The sequence below is a fragment of the Anopheles darlingi genome, chromosome 2, assembly GCF_943734745.1.
Source record: "Anopheles darlingi chromosome 2, idAnoDarlMG_H_01, whole genome shotgun sequence".
NCBI lineage: Eukaryota > Metazoa > Arthropoda > Insecta > Diptera > Culicidae > Anopheles > Anopheles darlingi.
The window spans coordinates 30,754,006-30,771,902 of NC_064874.1; the positions used below are offsets into that span (position 1 = coordinate 30,754,006).

A 17,897-nucleotide genomic window follows, 5' to 3' on the forward strand; every position below is an offset into this window, starting at 1 on the left:
GGTTGCGGCCACCAAAGACGGGAACGAATCGTACAGCAATCTGTATCTGGGCATGATGATAAAGCTAAAAAGTGACGGAAGCAAGCAAAATGGGTCAAGTTAATAAACGACAGGAAATGCCACCACCTTGCCACGAGCTGGCCGAGATTACGGAACGTTTTGCTGTGTTGTCAGAGGGATGAGACATAGGCAGAACGAAACCAAGCGCGGAGCTGTGTTCCCAACACAATCGAGGAAACCGAACGAAGGATACCTCGGCTTGTCACTAATCGCTTTCGATCCGATCGATTTGCGGTTACGGCAGTTGCCACAGGCAGCTGCCCCTCGGTCGAATCTCGGTGTGGTTGATCCAATTGCCGTTCGATTTGTTCGATCGGACGCCACCCACGCCAGCCCACCCACTCACATCCGCCCCGGTCAAACAGTAATAAATGGATTCCCGTCGATGGACGGGATTTTAAACATCTTTTCAGGGATTTTTTCCCTCCATTGCTTGTTTGCTGGGCACGCAGGATACGCAGCATTCCATCGATGGCGCCTCGGTTTGTGCTTTTGAAAGTCTTTGCATCCCCCGAGGTGATTCGACCGAAGGAAATCTGGAGGTCTGCTCTTTGATAAAATGCTGATGAGATGATGATGGATGAATGGATGTTTCTGCGGTGCGCGTCCCGATGTAAGCGGTGCGTGTGTGTGTGTGTATGTGTAGCGAAAAATCTCTCTTTTCGCAGCCCCAGGGCTAGAAACTAATCGCTGAGGTCCCTGTAGAGGCCTGATTCGGATCCCGAATTATGATTGGCAGTTTTTGGTCGCCTTTGCGCGGGAAAACGGTGAACGAAGAAGGAACACTTTCCGGGAGTGTCCTTGAGAGAAGGGAAAAGTAAAAGCGGAAATGGGAAACGATCGCTTGAGAAGGGTCTTTTTGGCGCCTTGGCTGCTGAGTGGCAAGTGTTCTATTGAGGGGAGAGCGGTCCAACCGTGGTGTACGGTTGGACACTTTTCAGCCATATCATCGAGATGGGTTGACGTTCGAAGGAGGAGGCTGTTCTGTTCGTCGATGATATCCTATAAAACGCCTTTGATGCGCATGAAATGGGCGTTCCGGGAATGTGTAATCCGGAATTATGAATCATCTCTAACGAGCTAGCGGAATCGGAATCGGAAGGAAGCCGGCATTACATGAGCAACCGGCTTGGAACAAGAGCATAGATGACGCGTCCCAGCATCGTCTCGATAGCAAAGTGATTGTGATTAAGACGCATCATGCACACCTGACGCGAAGGACCATGATAACATGGGGTAATTATGATTGATGAAGAGCGAATTGATGGCTCATTGTCGATGCCATTCAATATGTTGTCATGGCAGCTGGCGCACGAAACCGACTAATGGCGGATAATGGTGTTCCGAGCGAAGGAGCATTTTTTTTTGTTGCTGAGTGCTTTATGCTAGCTGTGTATTCATAACTACACGAAATTGTTCTTTTGCCAAGTTGTTCAGCTCCTTTTTATTATTCGCTTGGTAAATGTTAAATTCAATTTTAAGTTCAAAAAGTTTTGGATGCTAATATTTCTTTTATTTTCCAACGGTTCTTTTCCTACCCTTCTTGGAGTATTTGCTGTTTGAAGGTTGTTTTCTTATTATAAAGATTTGTCATTTTGTTTTGTAAAGAAAATTCGTTATTTTTTGGAGTTGTTTTGGACAAGTAAGCCAGTTTCTGAAAGGTCAATCTATGCCATTTTATTCAATGAAGCGATTTACATCCAAAAGGTGGACTGAAATTGCAGTACATTAAGAACAATTCTTCCACTATGAAAATTGTGCATGCTTATGTGTGGCCACCTAGTTCGCCAGATTTGGCGGCATCAGAATTTTTTTGTGGGGCTATTTGAAGAGGCGGTCATTATATAATTATAAATCATTAGAAAATAAATAAATCTAGTTCGTTTTCCAAAATCGGCTGAAAAATGGCGGAGTTATTCAACATTTCAATAGGTCCTATCTAGATAGTGCATCCTGTAAATAGAATTAACTAGTTTATGAACAACTTAGCAACGGTACAATTAATCTCTAAAATGATCTAGGAATAATTTTATGACTCATTTTCATTAAGGATCTTCAAACTCTTGACAATGAGTGTGTGGCTAGTGCTTTATGAGCTAAATACAATCAGTATAAAGGAAAGAACTATCTGCACATGGGCACAACTGGTGCTAATAATGCATGGCATGAAATTATTAATTTAGAAAATTCTAACGAAACAAAACTATGATGCGGTGCCGGGCGTCATTTCCGACGCTCGGCAGAAAGAAAAGGAAATTGTAAATTTTATGCTCAACTTTGTTCACTCCGTTGCTAACGCTTTATTAGAATCCCACCGCAACTGCGTTCTCTATGCACCCGAACCGCTCATTTGGAACTTGAGCTCGCCACCCCACCGAAAATGGCACAAAATGAAATGCAAATGGTCCTGTATGATTAAAAACTTTGGCCACCGTAGCCCATCCACCACCACCGCTACCGTGACTGAGTACTCCTCTAGGGTTTCCGGTGGGGAGCCGCGAAGCTAATACTGCAACGGCACCGGAGAGCAATACTTTTCTAGAGTCTAGAGAAAAGTTTTTCCACCATCCCATCCCATCCCATCCTCCCGAACAAATGGAAACGAAACTTTTCCCGACAATTCGCCAGGCACAATTGCAGGCGGATGCAGCCACTGCAGGCCGACCGCTTGTCGATTCGCCAACAGCTGAACAATGCAAATGGCCTCAGTTCGAGAAGCAGTACGACGTCTGCACTATACTGAAGGCCGTTGCATGGCGTGCTGTAGCGTGTTTGCACCGGCACTTTGATGGTCATTCGCCAAAACCGAATACCGGGGGAAAGGACTAACCTTCGGTTGGCTTCGCTCCCTCTCACCCTCTCCTTCTTTCGCTCCCACAGGAGTCGAAACTTGTTTGTTTCGTGAACCCGATGGCCGCATGAGCTGCCGAAGTTGTTGCATTCACTGCAACGCTGCAGAAATCCCATCTACTTTACCTCCTCCGTGGAATGCGATTCGGTCCAACAACGGAGAAGCTGTCTGCTTCGTATGTCTCATGGTTGTAAATAAGACCCCCTCCACCCAGACCGGGAATGCGTCATCAGTTTTCAACGTGTGTTCACATTGTGTTTACGAAGCTCTCGTTCGCAAACCGGTGGCCAGTTCCTTTCGAGGCTGCACCGCATTCGATCATTTCCTGACTTCCCCACTCTCGACCGCTACAAAACCGGCAAACCAACCATGGCCATCGGCGTCGAATGTTTGTCTTTTCGGAATCGAATCGTCCAGAATTTGGCTCGATCACCGAGTTCCGTCAATCGTCAGCAAATGGAAGCCTGAAATAAGTATTACTAACAATGGTGACTACACAGCGAGGAGGTAGCGCCTAAATTGAGAGAGTGTTTTCCGGAGGAAAAACGAATCCCTACGAAAGTCCTTGTCGGTAGAAATGAAAATTAGTCGCACCCCCAAACCGCTGGAGGCACTCGCGGCACCAACCCTTGGTTGAGGCTTTTCCACAAAAAAAGCACTTGATTTGTTGTTTGCTCTGCTGCACAAACGAAAGCCTTTCCGAGTGGTCGTGCTGCTGTGGTATTGTGGCGCAAAGTAGCGAAGTAGCTAGCATCTTAAGGACCTGATGCCTCCCTCCACAAAAAGCGAACCGATTGATGGAAACTCGCTCTACTAGGCGCTCTTCACGCCGACAAGTTTACCGAAGCAAAACCTCCACGGGTTGTCTATGAAGCTTAGGGCGGTGGAGAAGGAACCACCAGGGCATGGCAGGGCAGGGAAATTGGAAACAAAAACCCTTCCTCAGGACCGCAAATTAGCGAGCTGTGGTACCAGATTTTACGCCCCATTTTCGCCGTAAACCGTCGGCGGCGTCGTCGTCGGCCCATCCCCGCGGTGCCGGTGGATTTGGATAATTAAAATTGGTTGCGATCAGAATCGCCTCCCGGTCGTTTATCGCCGAAAGGAAGGAAGCCGCCACGCTGCCGACCGGCCACCAAGTGGAGCAACTTTTGGAAAATGGAAAATCGCTACATTTCCCGCACCTAGAGTGGGAAGTGAGAGGAACGGTGCGTTCACCGGAAGGCTCGATCTGTAGGTGGGTGGATTGCGACCGCCTGAAGGATTTTCAATTTATTTTTCCGAAACCACGCGCCACGATGAGCCCTCGCGAGTGAGCTGCTTTCGGTACGCGGATCTTTCCGGGAACCTCCTGCGAGCGGCCTAAATCGATCGAACGAACCAAAGCCTCTACGATGGCCGCGATGGTAATGATGGTTCTACGCGCGTTATGCCACGACGGAACGCTCGCCAGATTCGGGAAGTGCTTCATCCGACTTCCGGAATCTATTCAAATATTCGTTGGTCGCTAATTAAATTGCTGGCTTTTCGCACCGAGCGTTCGTTCCATTTCCGGATCGCGCTTCGTGCTTCCGATGATTCCAATAATAATGGTTGCTGTTCGCCTGGCATTAATCGAATTATGCGCAATGCTTTTTTTTTGGTGGGGAGAGGGTGGCGTGATTTTCCTTTCCAGCATAATTAATACCACGAACCCAACGGTAAACCGGAACCGTAGGGATGCCACCAGAGAACCTTTACGGATCGGTTTCGGCGATCAGTAATCGCACGAAGGGAAACCACATTGATTGGGCGTTTGTGTTGCGCAATAAATTTCCGGGAAAAGTGTCCTTTTTTGCCGAAGAAACTCAAGACGAAACAGCTCTTCGAGTATGTACCATGCTTCGTGAAACGTTGAGAGACCATATCAATGCGCCGCTGATGTTGATGCGAGGGAGCAGGTAGATTGCAGGTCATTAAGATTCGGCTCACATGTTGCCCGGTGCCCGCACAAATCATCGCCACCGGCAATTGTCATCCGTCTGTCCGTAACAATTACGAGCGAACCTGCGTATTGGAGTGTCAGAGACGTTTGATCGCGCTTACACGTGTCCTGCAGCGTTCCAGTCGATTGCTGCTTCCGTTCTGTCTTTGTATCCTGCCCGAATTTGATTCGAGACAACACAACCAAAGAAATTCTTCGGTGCTTCTCTGTTGGACCGTTGGAAGGAATTTTCCATTCGCCAAAAATTGCTTCCATAAATCGTATGCCTCCGGTTCGTGCGGTTTCTCTGGAAACTGTTCTGTGCTGTGGCCCAACGCGACAAGTGGTATAAATAAATTAAAGTCAAATCAAATGGAGGGGCCATGAGAGCAAACGCCTCGACCGAGACAGAGCAACGGAATGAAATCATTCGGCTCGGGGAAGTGCTCGGAAAAGCGCACCTCGCTCACGCAAAAGAAAAGCAGAGCCATCATCGTGGAGCATTTTTGTGAAGATTTGATTGATTTTTGATGGAGCGAAACCAGCGAAACGGTCTACGGAACGATGCACGACGACGACGACGACGACGACGACGACGACGACGACGACGGAGACGACGATGACGACGACGAGGATGATGATGTTTCGAGGAAGGGCCCGTGGGAGTAGCATCAAATTGGGCTAGAGGGTTTTGTGACGAATGAAAACAAACATAGAATTCCCAAACATAATTTCCTTCCTCTTCGTTCCATCGCAATGTTGTGTCCAGTGGTGAACCCGCGGAGTTCAAAGGACGTACGCCACATAACAAACGACATCACAATGGCAATGACCATTCAAATGATAGCCCGCCCGATGATGATGATGATGATGATGACGAGGCTCTTTCCCTTGATGGAATGAAATTAAAATGAAAATACAGAAAAATCCCACTGACCGTAGGCACTGACCATTTTGTTTGATTGCAATTTGGAGCCACCATTGCGAGTACTGTGGGTATGGAAAACAGGAAACAGCAGGGGGGGTTTTTTTACGTTTGTTAACTTTTCCGACAATTTGCGTTTTCAATGCCTCATTCCGCTGCCTCCACAGCAATAGTGCGGAGTTTCATTCATTACGATTTTGCCTAGATTCACGTTTGTATTCGCAACTCTTCTTTGGGTTCTACCGGAGTACTCGCTTCAGCGCAAGGAGAAAGCAGTGATTGAAAAGTTAGTGAAAAATGTTGGTGGAAAGTTCCTTTCTTTGATTGGCATTATCCTGCCGTTCTTTTCTTTGCTGCATCGAGAGGTGGATGCCGTTTCGGTTTTCGAATTTACTTGAGAAAAACCATTGATTAACTGTGAGTTTTGCGTTTTATTTCCAATCTGCATTACTATTTCACCCCAATTTGGAGAGCTGTTTGATTGCAAGTTACTTGGTTTGGTCTAATTTGGTTTTCATTTGCTTCGTCATTGGTTTCCTTTATTCCTGTAGGAAATGGGTTCAATTGGATGGCATTTTCCAACAGAAGAATAACAAGTAAATCCGCAAAATACTTTTCGTTTAGCTTCTTTCGATCTCACATCAACCGAAGAATTTGTTTAATCCTTCTTATGTTTCGCATAGCTACCTTATTTTTTAAGAGTACAACAGATTTGGTCCCGTAAAAATTGTTGAAATACAAAAATATTCCCCACCAGAAACTTTGAACATATGTTTCTGATATCGATCATTGATGCTTATAAGACACAATTCTCCGAGCAACTACTAAAACATACGTATACATTCCAATCAAGAAAGTGATCTTTACGAGAGTGGAATGCACAAACAGCCATGAAATGAAGCCATCGTGGATTATCGCGCGCCCAACATCGGGAAATAGTAATCGAATACGATCAAACCGACCAAGTACCATTAAACAAACACATTCCATGCCCTTCGCACCAAAAAGCACTTGCGCCATAGCGACATAGTGCTGCTGCTGTTGTTGCTGCTGCTGTTGCTGCTAGACCACGACGTACCACGCGCCCTGCCGCTTTACGGTCGGTTTTTATGTGGAGAAGCATAAAAGCAACAAATGAAGCATGAATGGTTGCAGTAGCGACACACCATTACACCGGCAAACGCCGATCCCGATCGTTTCTTGATGGTTGAAGTGATTGTTTGTGCCCTTTTTACTGCCGGCTGCTGTGGATGGTGCGATGCGATGCGAGATGACGATACTACCACCTGTGTAGTAGTACTTCATGTGTGTGCTACTTGAAGGAAGCTGCTAGCAATGATGCTCGCACGAGTGCTGCACTCTGCTGCTAGGTCTTTGAGCCGGTTCCGCCGTGAAACCGGACGTCTAACCAAGCCTCTCCGGCTCCGAATATTGCCTTACCCTATCGTTCCGGTTGTACCGGATGCCCCCCTCGTGGCACACCGGAGATTATCGAAAGTGATTGTGACCGAGGAGGTGGAAGGGACGGTGGGCATCGATCGCTTTCCCTGCTTAATGTCTTCAATGCACTTGAGTCTTTGGATGTTCACTCTCACCGGGAGTTAATGCTGTTGCACATAATTACCGGATAACCAGGACGTGGAACATGCACACACACACACACACACACGCACCGCGGCGAAAGTAAAGACGAAGCTTGGTTTGTGATCTAATCTGGAACGATATAAACTTTGATGATTAATCTTTGATGGTTCTGCACTTTACGCACACGTACACACGCACACACACACACGGTGTTTGGGAATGGAGTTGCACAATTCTACCTATAAAATCGCACAAAGACACGTGACTATCACAACCTGCACGACTTCGGTGATTATCTTAAAGGACAGTTTGGGTCGTGCAATATGGTGGTGTTAGTAGGGCAGAATCCCGAAAGGGCACCTTTCGGAAAAAAAGGTGCTGGCTTTCTTCGAACCTTTGATTTAGCATTTTTGGGTAAAGCCACATTTCAACAGAATATTGAGCCACCAGAGGGTTGTTGACCAACGAAGCAAGAAGAGCTAACGAACGGAAGAAGGAGAGCAAGGGGATCCTTTGAAATTCTCGGAAAAAAATGCAAATACCCTCCAGTGAGATATCCTTCCTACTGGCACAAGTCGGGTTTGTTCTTATATTCTTTTGCGTTTTTTTTTCCATTTTTGGTTACTATCGTTTTGCCTTTTCCACTTACTCTCCTTCTGCTGCTTTTTTGAATTGTGTTCGTTTGACTTTTCTTTTTTCCTCTTTTCTTTCATTCTCTCTCTCTTTCTCTCTCTCTCTCTCTCTCTCTCTTTCCTTCGATTTTTTATCTACCTTCCAACACCTGCTCTGTTCTGTTCTGTTCTCTATCTTTCTTTTCTTTTTTTTCTCTTTTTTTCTCATCCCGTTTCTAGGCACAATCAAACAGTTAGAGAGTACCTGTGTTTTTGATTCCGATTTCGGTCTCATCCTGAACTGTGCCTTCAAAAAGTCCGGTCTGTTCCGGGTGCGCAATTTGGGCGGCGTCAAGGCCCACTTCGGGTTAGGTATGTTTCAAGTGCGCGAACGTCCTTCCTGTCTTCCTGTTCCGTTTTGGCGTCAGGTTCCTGTCTTTCCGGTGTGCTCTTTACTTCCTTCTATTTAGCCATTCAAATTTTCCCCTTTGTTTTTTGCATTTCATTCTTGTCGTGCGCTACCGTCTTTTTACTTTGATATTGTTTTCCATTCCTCTATCTAGTCTTTCTTTCGTTTCGCTATCCACTTCCCACAGTTAAACTATGAGCTGCCTCGATTTCTCGTTTTGTATTTGATAGAGCAAAATAGCTTTTTGTTTCATTACACTACGAGCGTGCTGAACAGCCACTGGTTACAGCAATAGCACTTGGGCGAAGAAGAACTGCCACGGGCATGGCCGTGATGGTGTGGTTGGTCGACGAACCGAACCAACGAACCGTCATGAATTCTGCGAAATTACTAGGCTACCGAGCGCTACAAAATCCCGCAACACTCGCCCTGGGATTACCCCTTTTTACTCAGTAGATCCAGTCAATTAGTCTAATTTGTATGTAATTAACAAGACATCCCGTCGGAGGCAGACAACGCCCCGGTCGCTTGTAGCACTTGCAGCACCAACGATGATGAGCATTACTCATTTGCTACACCATCAAAAGGATTTAGGTGCCTGGTAACATTCCAATCTGGCACCCGCCCAGCAACAGAGAACTATGTTTACGGCGGCAGAAAGGATAATTTCATCGAATAATCAACGGACCAGGCGGCGAATGGTTTGCTCTCGATTTGCGAGATTTCAATTCCTCGGAACGCGTAATCCTTACCCAGCAAAGTGCAAAAGCTGTTCCTGTATGCCTGTAGCGTACACCGAAAACAATCATTTTCGCCTGACAGAACCGAACTGCAAAATGCGTGCATTATTCAAATGTAAACGAGTAAACGAGAACAGATCCCACAGGGGAAAACGTGTATCGAGTGTCATTTCGTCGCATCGAAGCTGCCTGTTGGTGCAGCATCGCAATAGCGAGGAATGCTATCGACGCATTCGTTAATATGCAAACGATGTGGAGTATCAATTTATGCCGATAATTCACGGCGTGCAATCCGTTGGAGAGTACATGTTGCCATTCGCGAAGTATTAATTAACTTTATTCGCATACCAAGCTCAGCATCATATCGATCCTGGAAATGTGATCCCTGGTGTGCCCTCCGGGCCAGACATTCCGCCAGAAAAGTTGAAGCTCTTGTGAAGGGCTACTCACATATCTCAAATATCAAGCGCATAACCCCTCTGATCCCTCTCTCGTGACTTCAGGCGAGCTCCTCCCTATGCTGACTTCATTGCGCTATATCCACTGGATGAAAGTCAATGAAAGCACCAGCGTACTACCAACGCAACGTGCCCGCAAACACTTTCGACATTTCTTAACGCGAGTTCGGACAAGCAACGGGAGGTCGCATCTAATGATGGCCGAATTGCCCAGCTTAACGGTTGCGAGACAAACTTTCTTGCCCAACGTCGATGGTGGTTCACCTGTGCCGGGTCGTGACTTTTGGCGCGCTCACGCTGCTTGCTCCCTTGGAATGCTCTCCTCTTTGGAAAGAGGCGAAAAGGTGGCATGATCCTGTACATACACCGTGGCTAATTTTCGGGGAGGGATAGGGAGGGATCTCGCATGAAAACAAAAATATCAACCGAAGAAACCCGACAATAACCCGTTTGGTGTACTGACGGTGTAGTGCATGTACATTGTGGAGACCAGAAAAGGGCCGTGCCACGTCGATTTGATCGCCGAAGCCTTTGACAATATTAGGCATAATGATTATGCTCCAACTCGGCACTCCCATGGGGTCAACAGCGGGGTTTTGCGATTACTATTGGCAGCATTATTGTCCCGGGGCCAACCCGTTGTTTGGGGTCAGCGGAGAGCGCGAGAAAAGCAGCTTCAATTACCGATCGAGCAATGGTTGCAATGGTGAAAGATACTTTCGCAATTTATTACATTTGCTGCGGCGTAGTAGGTACCGGACTCATAAATGGTGTCATAAATTGTACTTTTTTTTGCGATTTCTCCATAATTTATGCGGCATGGCAGATAACAGGAGTGTAAGTTCAATGTTTGTGGTTTTGATTCGTTGTTGGAAGTATTTTGAAAAGAGTTTCTTTGTAGCATATTCCTTAGTATTGTCTTTTAGATTGTGTTTCGTTTCATCAACGTATCGAAACATTTCAGCTGTTGTTTTGGCCATACATGGAGAAAAAGACAACATTTCTAACGCGAAAAAATAGTTTACAAATGCATTTCTGCAAAAGAAGCAAGCCACAATTTATAAAACATTCGACTACCTAAGCAACAGTCAATGTAAATTATTCATACGTTTGGTCATAGAAATGCTTGAATACCGCAGGCCACATCAAAAACAAATCCGCTTAAAAAAACAAAGCTGGTAGCCAATGGTGCATTGTCAAGAGGCTTATGAGGCAGGATTCATCATAAATTGTTTGTTCACTGAGTTACATTCAAATGTAACTCATCAGTATCATGTTTTGAAATGCGAGAAGTTCCGTACAATTTCCATGGAACATGTACACCATTCATACTACATCGTTGCAATTGTAGCATTTAACCAATCAATAGCCATCATCTAACGTAATCATTGTTGACGAAACCAAACAAATAGCATTGTAAATAATGCGGAAATCATATTGAACATTTATTTTATTCATCTGTTTGCAAAACTAGTCAAACCATCGGTTAGTAAACCATCGCATCATGTCGCAGCAAATCAAACCACCAACTACCAGTACAAGACAATCAGCGACAACATGAGATTAAAGCGCTTCACTGCACATAAATCATCGGTGCGATGCATAATTCCAAAACAGCGACCACATCACCGAACCATGCTGCCATAGCCACCCCACCGGCTCACGAAGACCACCTCACTGGCCTGCTCCTAGCCAGGCTGCATCCAAATCCATCTCCCTGGGTAGCCCCCTGGTGTGGTGCGTTGCAGCGACATGCATATAATCATGCACCGCACGACCGCTCGCCAGCTGGAAAGATAAAACGCTTCGATGGCGCACCATCATGTTGGCCCTGGATGGTATGTTGTCACAGAGGCACAGATTGGCCTAAGGAAATAGAAGGGGGGGGGGGGGAGAGCTAATGTTTGCGCTAAATTTCAAGCTCAAATAGGCAAGCAACGTTGCATCGTCATCGAGACCGTACGGCGAGTACGAGCCTACCTCTCTTGTTGGTGCGTGAGGATCGGGAACCGGAGGGCGCAAGGCTGCACGCACCGTAGGGGTCACATTACCACCCAGGCAGAAAATGGGGTTCCGTGAACGGGCCACGGGTGAAAAGTCGAAGTCGAGGTGGCTCGTCGGGTGGCCCAACGATGTGTGTGTGTGTGTGCATTGAGCAAACCTCAATTTAATTAGCAAACATATGCGAGCCACCGCCCCGAGCATGATGCGCTCGTGCCGGACCTCGGACCCGAACCGGGAATGAATATTTATTGTAAACGATGCAAATTTCGCGTATCCGTTTCTAAATTCCCGCATTCCACCGAGCATTATGATGCTTATAGCAAGCACCCGGAGCTGCTGCAGAAGCATGATTGGGATGAACACGAAGGCATCGCCCGATGTTCAATTTTAATTAAAACTTCCAACTCATTCCGCGATCGAAGTGAATACAAATGTTTCCTGTCAGCGAAATTTTCGCGACCGAAATTGATTCCATTCGAACTGGTGAACGATCGCGAATCATCATCATCATTCTTGTGGCAAACGGTGCCTTTCCGTGAGGGCTGTTTGCTTGGCATCGTGGCACCGGAGCTGAATCGCTCATTTCCGCCCGCGTTGTCATTCCAGGAAAGGGGTGAACCGGAAGCTGAAATGCGAGATGCTGCGAGAACACGAAACCCGGGGAGCAAACTAACCGAATGTCAATCAATTTCTTTGAGCATCCCAGATCAACCCGCTTCCAAGAACCCAAGGCCCAAAACTTGACAGTTACTCGTTGGTTGGTGCTTAAATTTTGAAGCAACTCTCGCGTACCGGCACCACAAGCTTTAAGCTGCTGGTTATAGAACCTCGGATAGGACGGAGAATGATGATGTTTTCTGACTTTCCAACTTTGCCTTTGCCACCGTGCGATCGCTTTATTCTGCTCATCGCCATCATCACCATCCTCATCCTCATCATCATCATCATCGAGGCGGTGGCCACCCCGCAGCGGAACGGATATTGTCAAACGGATGCGGTGACAAATTGGGGTTCTTTTGTGCGCTCTCGGCGTCATAAACTTGTTGATGAACCGGCGCCATCGTCGAACATCGAACAGGTCGATTCGTCAAAATTGTCAATTTTCCAATCTCCACACGACGCGCCCGGGGAGCAAACCACCAAGCAAGCAAGCAAACGATAGCATGGCAGCGGTTTGAAACTGCTTCAAATGTGGTTTCTTCGGGCCTGGCAATCAAAGACGATATTCCTATTCCTGTGGTTTCGATTGGAAATATGACATGAAAGAACGCTTGCTCCACCCTCCATTCTTTATGCTGTTGAATGGAAGGAGGTTCAGCACTTCAGTTGGCATGAAAAGCGTGACAATCGTGGCATGAACGCGAACGCGTTGGGTGCTGCTGGATTGCTCAACATGATCTCGGGAAGATAAAGGCCAGAGATGCCATTCGCGAATCGCAGCAATGTGCAGCATGTGCGGCTCATCTGCTGCGTATGATCCGATGAAGCGCGTGAGCATCATTTTTCAAGCTTTCAAGCATACCACACCCAGTAACGGTACGTCACTCTTTCGCCACCGTCAGGTGATAAGATGCGAAAGGATCTCGCTCCACGAAGCCTGTCGCCGCGGCACAGAAGGGCGGTAGCATGGTATGCTGGCAGCATAACCAACTGGTGACTGATTGCCTCGTGCAATCCCTTCTCGTTTATCACTGTCACTGGGTGGCCGGGCGCAAGCGGCCCGCGTGCGTTTGGTGGGTCGAAGCAGCAGTGAAACATTATTTTATTAGATGGTGATTTAATCATTGGCTTAACCACACGGCATTTCACGCGATCCGGCTAGCACGGTGTGCCACTTTGTTTGGCTGCTGCGTGCTGTAGGTCAACATCAAGGGCCATAATACAGCGGCAGATAAGATGAAGAAAAAGTGCGAGAAGCTGGTACTGGTGAGATGGATGGTTTGTTGGTTCCCGAAGATACAGAAGGGATCCAGCGGGATTAGTCCATCCAGCGGGTAGTCCGTGGCATTTTGGGCCGAACGGTCGGGACGATGTGAGGACGACGCTTCTGCGAACTCATATCTCATATGAGCTTAAATTATGTGCGAAGTCATAAATGGAATGGATGCTGCATGGTGGAACAGCGCACATTCGGTCTTTCTCTATCCCCTTGGTTCACATGTGGTCCTGCGTGAACCTGCGGGATATAGGATAGTATTCCGATTCGCTGCAAGTAGCACAAGACCAACGAGTGAGGCATCACGGTCAAGGTCGATTGTCGTTTTTAATCCATGTCTAGGGATAGCGCAATTGACCATAGCTGTTTCCTTGTTGCTGTTCCTAGAGATTCCTTCATCATTTCTTAGGTGTCCGGTTCAGATGCATCAAGTATCGACTTCTTGAAGTATCTCACTCTGGCTTTATAGGTCACATTGGATTACCGTGTACAAAGCATGTCCCACATTCCTGCAGTGTCAAAGATTTTAAAACAAACCTACAGATTCTTCATTTCCAAGAGTCCAAGACTATTTCGAGTTTCATGAATTTCCAACTATGGCCCTAGGCTTGGCTAAAGGATCAGATGTTTCAGAACCTCATAAGCTCACGTTTCGTCAATCCACCGGCAGTCACTATCCCGTCTCCACCTACTCTAACTCTATCGTCCCTTTCCCTTCGGACCACTAGGAATTCTCTATCATCTCTCCGCTATTCAGACTCACTTACCAGGCACTAATAATGATTTCTTCCTCCTCTTCACCGTAGGTTTCAGCGTCGGAGATGAGCTCGGGTTGACCGAGTCGCTTGGCAACGTAGAGGCCAACAAGCGACGTGCCCTCAACATCCGCACCAACGCCAACAATATTGGCGTACTTCCAGCCTCCAAAATGCCCGTAAGTATTCCTCGGTGGCACGCTCCGTCCGGAGAAAGTGATGAGTCTAGGTGCAAGGTACGTGCGTGTGTGCGTGTGTGTGTAAACGTGGACATGTTTGGTATGCCTACCAAAATCAACAACAACAAAAAGTCGGAAATATTCAGCGCCACCCCCCAGGGGAGCTAATGACCACCCAGGGAGATCAAGGGCTGATGTAAACATTAGCTCGATGGTTAGGCTGGCCGTCGATGATTTATTTGATCCGATCTGGGGTTTCACACGAAACGCAAAGCAAACAATGACGCCTGAACGAACGCTGTACGCGCTGGGCGCTTAATCGGCCATCGGTGCCGATGATGGGTGCAATTTGTTTCCTAATCGTCCGGTCGTCAACCGATGGGATGGTTGGCGGAAATTATGCATCATTTAGCGAGCAATAGGATACCGGATGATCGGCACACCGGGTCCCTGTGGTTGGCGGAAGGGCGCTAGTACGCCACGGTGGTTGCTCTGGCAACCACTTATATCTCCTGTAATGGATGGCCTGTCCATGGTTGAGCTAGGAAGCGAAAGTAATGCTCACACGGTTCAGACGATCACGATGTGGTATGAAGCGCATACAGCGTGGCCAAGGCAGGTACAGGAATACAATTGGCAGTCACAATGAGTGAAAGTATGCTTCGCTTTTCCGTCCTGTATCAAAGTACCACGAAAACGTATTCAATCCTTATCGCCGAACCATAGAACTGAAGCAGCTCCAGGGCCGGGGAATAATCGGAACTGGAGTGCTTTAACGGTCGACACCAAAACACACGCCGCATGGTATGGCATGTTGTTCCTTTTTCCCATTTCAAACAATCACTTGCTTGACATCCTGTGGTTTTGGATGTGTCAGTGGCAGAACGGAAGATGATGGATCTCTGGCCGGGCGGAGGGTGGGAAACTCCGACGAACAAACGAACGAACAGCGTTATGCTTCCCTGTTGGTGACTGCGGTATCTGTGGTTTTGAGGTCCTCACACGTGGCCGGAGGCATGGATCACACCTGGGAGGTTTATCGAGGTGCATGATTTGATTGATTGTGTTGTGCTACTGAGAGTGTGCTTTACGCTAAATTAAAGTTTTTACCTGTGCGTATTGTTCAATCTTGGCACCACATTTAAGCTGCTAGAGTTACACTTCCGTACTCAGTATTACTTCAGTTAAATTAAAGTTGAAATATCAAAAGAGCGCTTGCAAGCTGTTGCAGTTGCCCTTCGGTAGTAAATGGTAAACTTATGGCTCATTTTTGTGAAGATTTTTTGCGAAGAAGCTATTCCACTTTTTTTGTTTACCAACATTTTATACTAAACTGCAGCTTTTCAAGAATATTTGGTTGTATTTTGAGGAAGTTTGATTTAGTTTTTAATCATGATTTGTATGACATTCAATCTGAAAACGACGAGTCTGCAAAAATGTCCTTTTTTCGATCCATATCTTTGTCAGATTTTTCTTCAATTGATCCAAAAATTTTAGGGATTAGCAATTTATGAAAAAAATTAAAAAGTAAATATGGATATAAAAGAATTACCTTAACCTCGCCTGAACAAAGTTTACAACCTAGGTTTCTTTTTACTACAAAATTGTACTCTTCTGGTTACACATGGTCATTTATGGGCTATGCGCCCACCTCGACATTAAAGATAGTGCTAGGCCAATAAACCAAACAGAGTCAATGATCCTTACAGAAAAGCTCTATTGCCAATTCTTATCATAAATACCGCCCGCCATAAATTCATGCAAACGGCACGGCTATTCCAAGCGTAATCTGCTTTGCTTCGATCGAGGTCCCGAAATGGCGAGCAATAAAATGGCAAATTACCTTCAGATTAATCACTTCACTGACTGATAGTTGTGCGAAGCAACGGCCGTTCCAAAACATCTCTTCAGCAATCCCCTCCATAACTACAGGAGGATTTTCGGATTTGCACTACAACGATTAAGTTGCTTTCCTTTCGTTCTAATACCACAGAATACCGTTAATTATACAAAGAAGAAGCTCATTCCACCGGATTGGCTAGTAAAGCATAATATTATGCTCCAAGTACCACTGATTGAAGCAAATCATTGGACAAACTCCAGCCGGCAGTTACCGCGGTAAACCCTTTCGCCTCAGCTCATCGCATTGAGAACATCGCCGACGCCTTTAGGGATCCGCGCGGCATCCTATTAAAAGAAGTGTCTACCGAACCGAAGCAGAAACACTGGCACACTTCCACCCGGCACCTTCTCTCTGTCGCCCTCTGTTCTAACCATTTTCCACTACATTATGCAAACGGTACCACCACCTTACCTAGCGCCTCCTAGTCGACTTTGGAACCGATACTAAGCTAACATCCCCGCTGAGTCGCGGAGATCGGTAACGCGGAGTAACGCAAGCATTGGGCCGTAGTTTGAACTCGTGTCATGCCCACCCCGTGTGCTTCCTGGGGAATAGCGAGCAAAATGACACCCTTTTTCGCGCCAACGAAGGGCATGGTGGCCGCACGGTGGCACGGATTCCCGGAACATAATACATCTTATCCTCCGTGCTGCCACGTGCTGCTGCTGCTGCTGCTACTGTTGCTGTGAAGCAGCGAACCCGATGAGAAAGTTATTAAATCGGCGAGGATAATTCCGTGGTGCAAAATTTAGTCTCGCTACGACGGAAGCCACGACACCTGGGCGGGTGTGCCTGGTCTCTGGCCTGGCCTGGCCGGAAGCGTTGGAGCACGAAATGAAGTGAACTCACGGCCGTGGCATGGCGTCGCGTGGCGTGTCGCTATGACACCACCGCCACTGAGCTCGGGATTAAAAGTGTTCTCGTTCTCGCACCTGTGCCCGTGGAGTCCGGGCATCGGGATGGTTTGAAGTTTTGGTTTTGCATAAATTTGCGAGCATCATGCAACGCACGGGTCCATCGGGGTGGCATCGATGGAAATGGGTTTGTCGTACCATTTTTTTTTTTAGCATACCACCTGAGCTGTGGTATTTCAATGGAACCGCGCAAAAGAAGCTCTTCCTTTACTTCCATTGCTTCGACAACATTTTGCGCAAAAATGCACGGCCCTTTGACTTGATTCCAACTAGAGAGACCCAGTCATGCATACCCAGCATCGTCATCATCATCAACGTTGTCGTCGTCGTCAACATGCCAGGCAACTTGGATGGAATCGCTGGGTCCACCACCAGTCTACCGCGTACAATGCGAAGCGTACATCCCGAGCAGCCCTTTCACAGGCCCGAGATTCGCCATCGTTCATCCTTCCGCCCGCTCGGCCGCTGAATGGAGCTAATCTCATTCGCTTAATTTAGTCCCGGAGCTAACGAAACGTAATTTGGTCGCAACCGTCCGTCACCGTCGTCTCCGGTGCTTTCATCGCTCGGAAGCTCCGACGAACCGCCTGCCAGCGTACGTTCGT

At 47.1% G+C, this 17,897-nt stretch overlaps 1 protein-coding gene across 3 annotated transcripts in view; it reads left to right on the forward strand.

Annotated features, from left to right (window-relative positions):
• Nucleotides 1–17,897, forward strand: part of LOC125959751 (uncharacterized) — a 36,775-nt gene that overhangs the window by 14,293 nt on the left and 4,585 nt on the right. For 2 of the 3 annotated variants that reach the window (XM_049692671.1, XM_049692673.1), the window contains exons 2-3: nt 8,235–8,366; nt 14,348–14,475. In XM_049692671.1, the coding sequence (XP_049548628.1) occupies nt 8,235–8,366; nt 14,348–14,475 (260 nt within the window). The remainder of the gene's footprint in view (nt 1–8,234; nt 8,367–14,347; nt 14,476–17,897) is intronic. The other variant, XM_049692674.1, reaches the window with a different exon arrangement.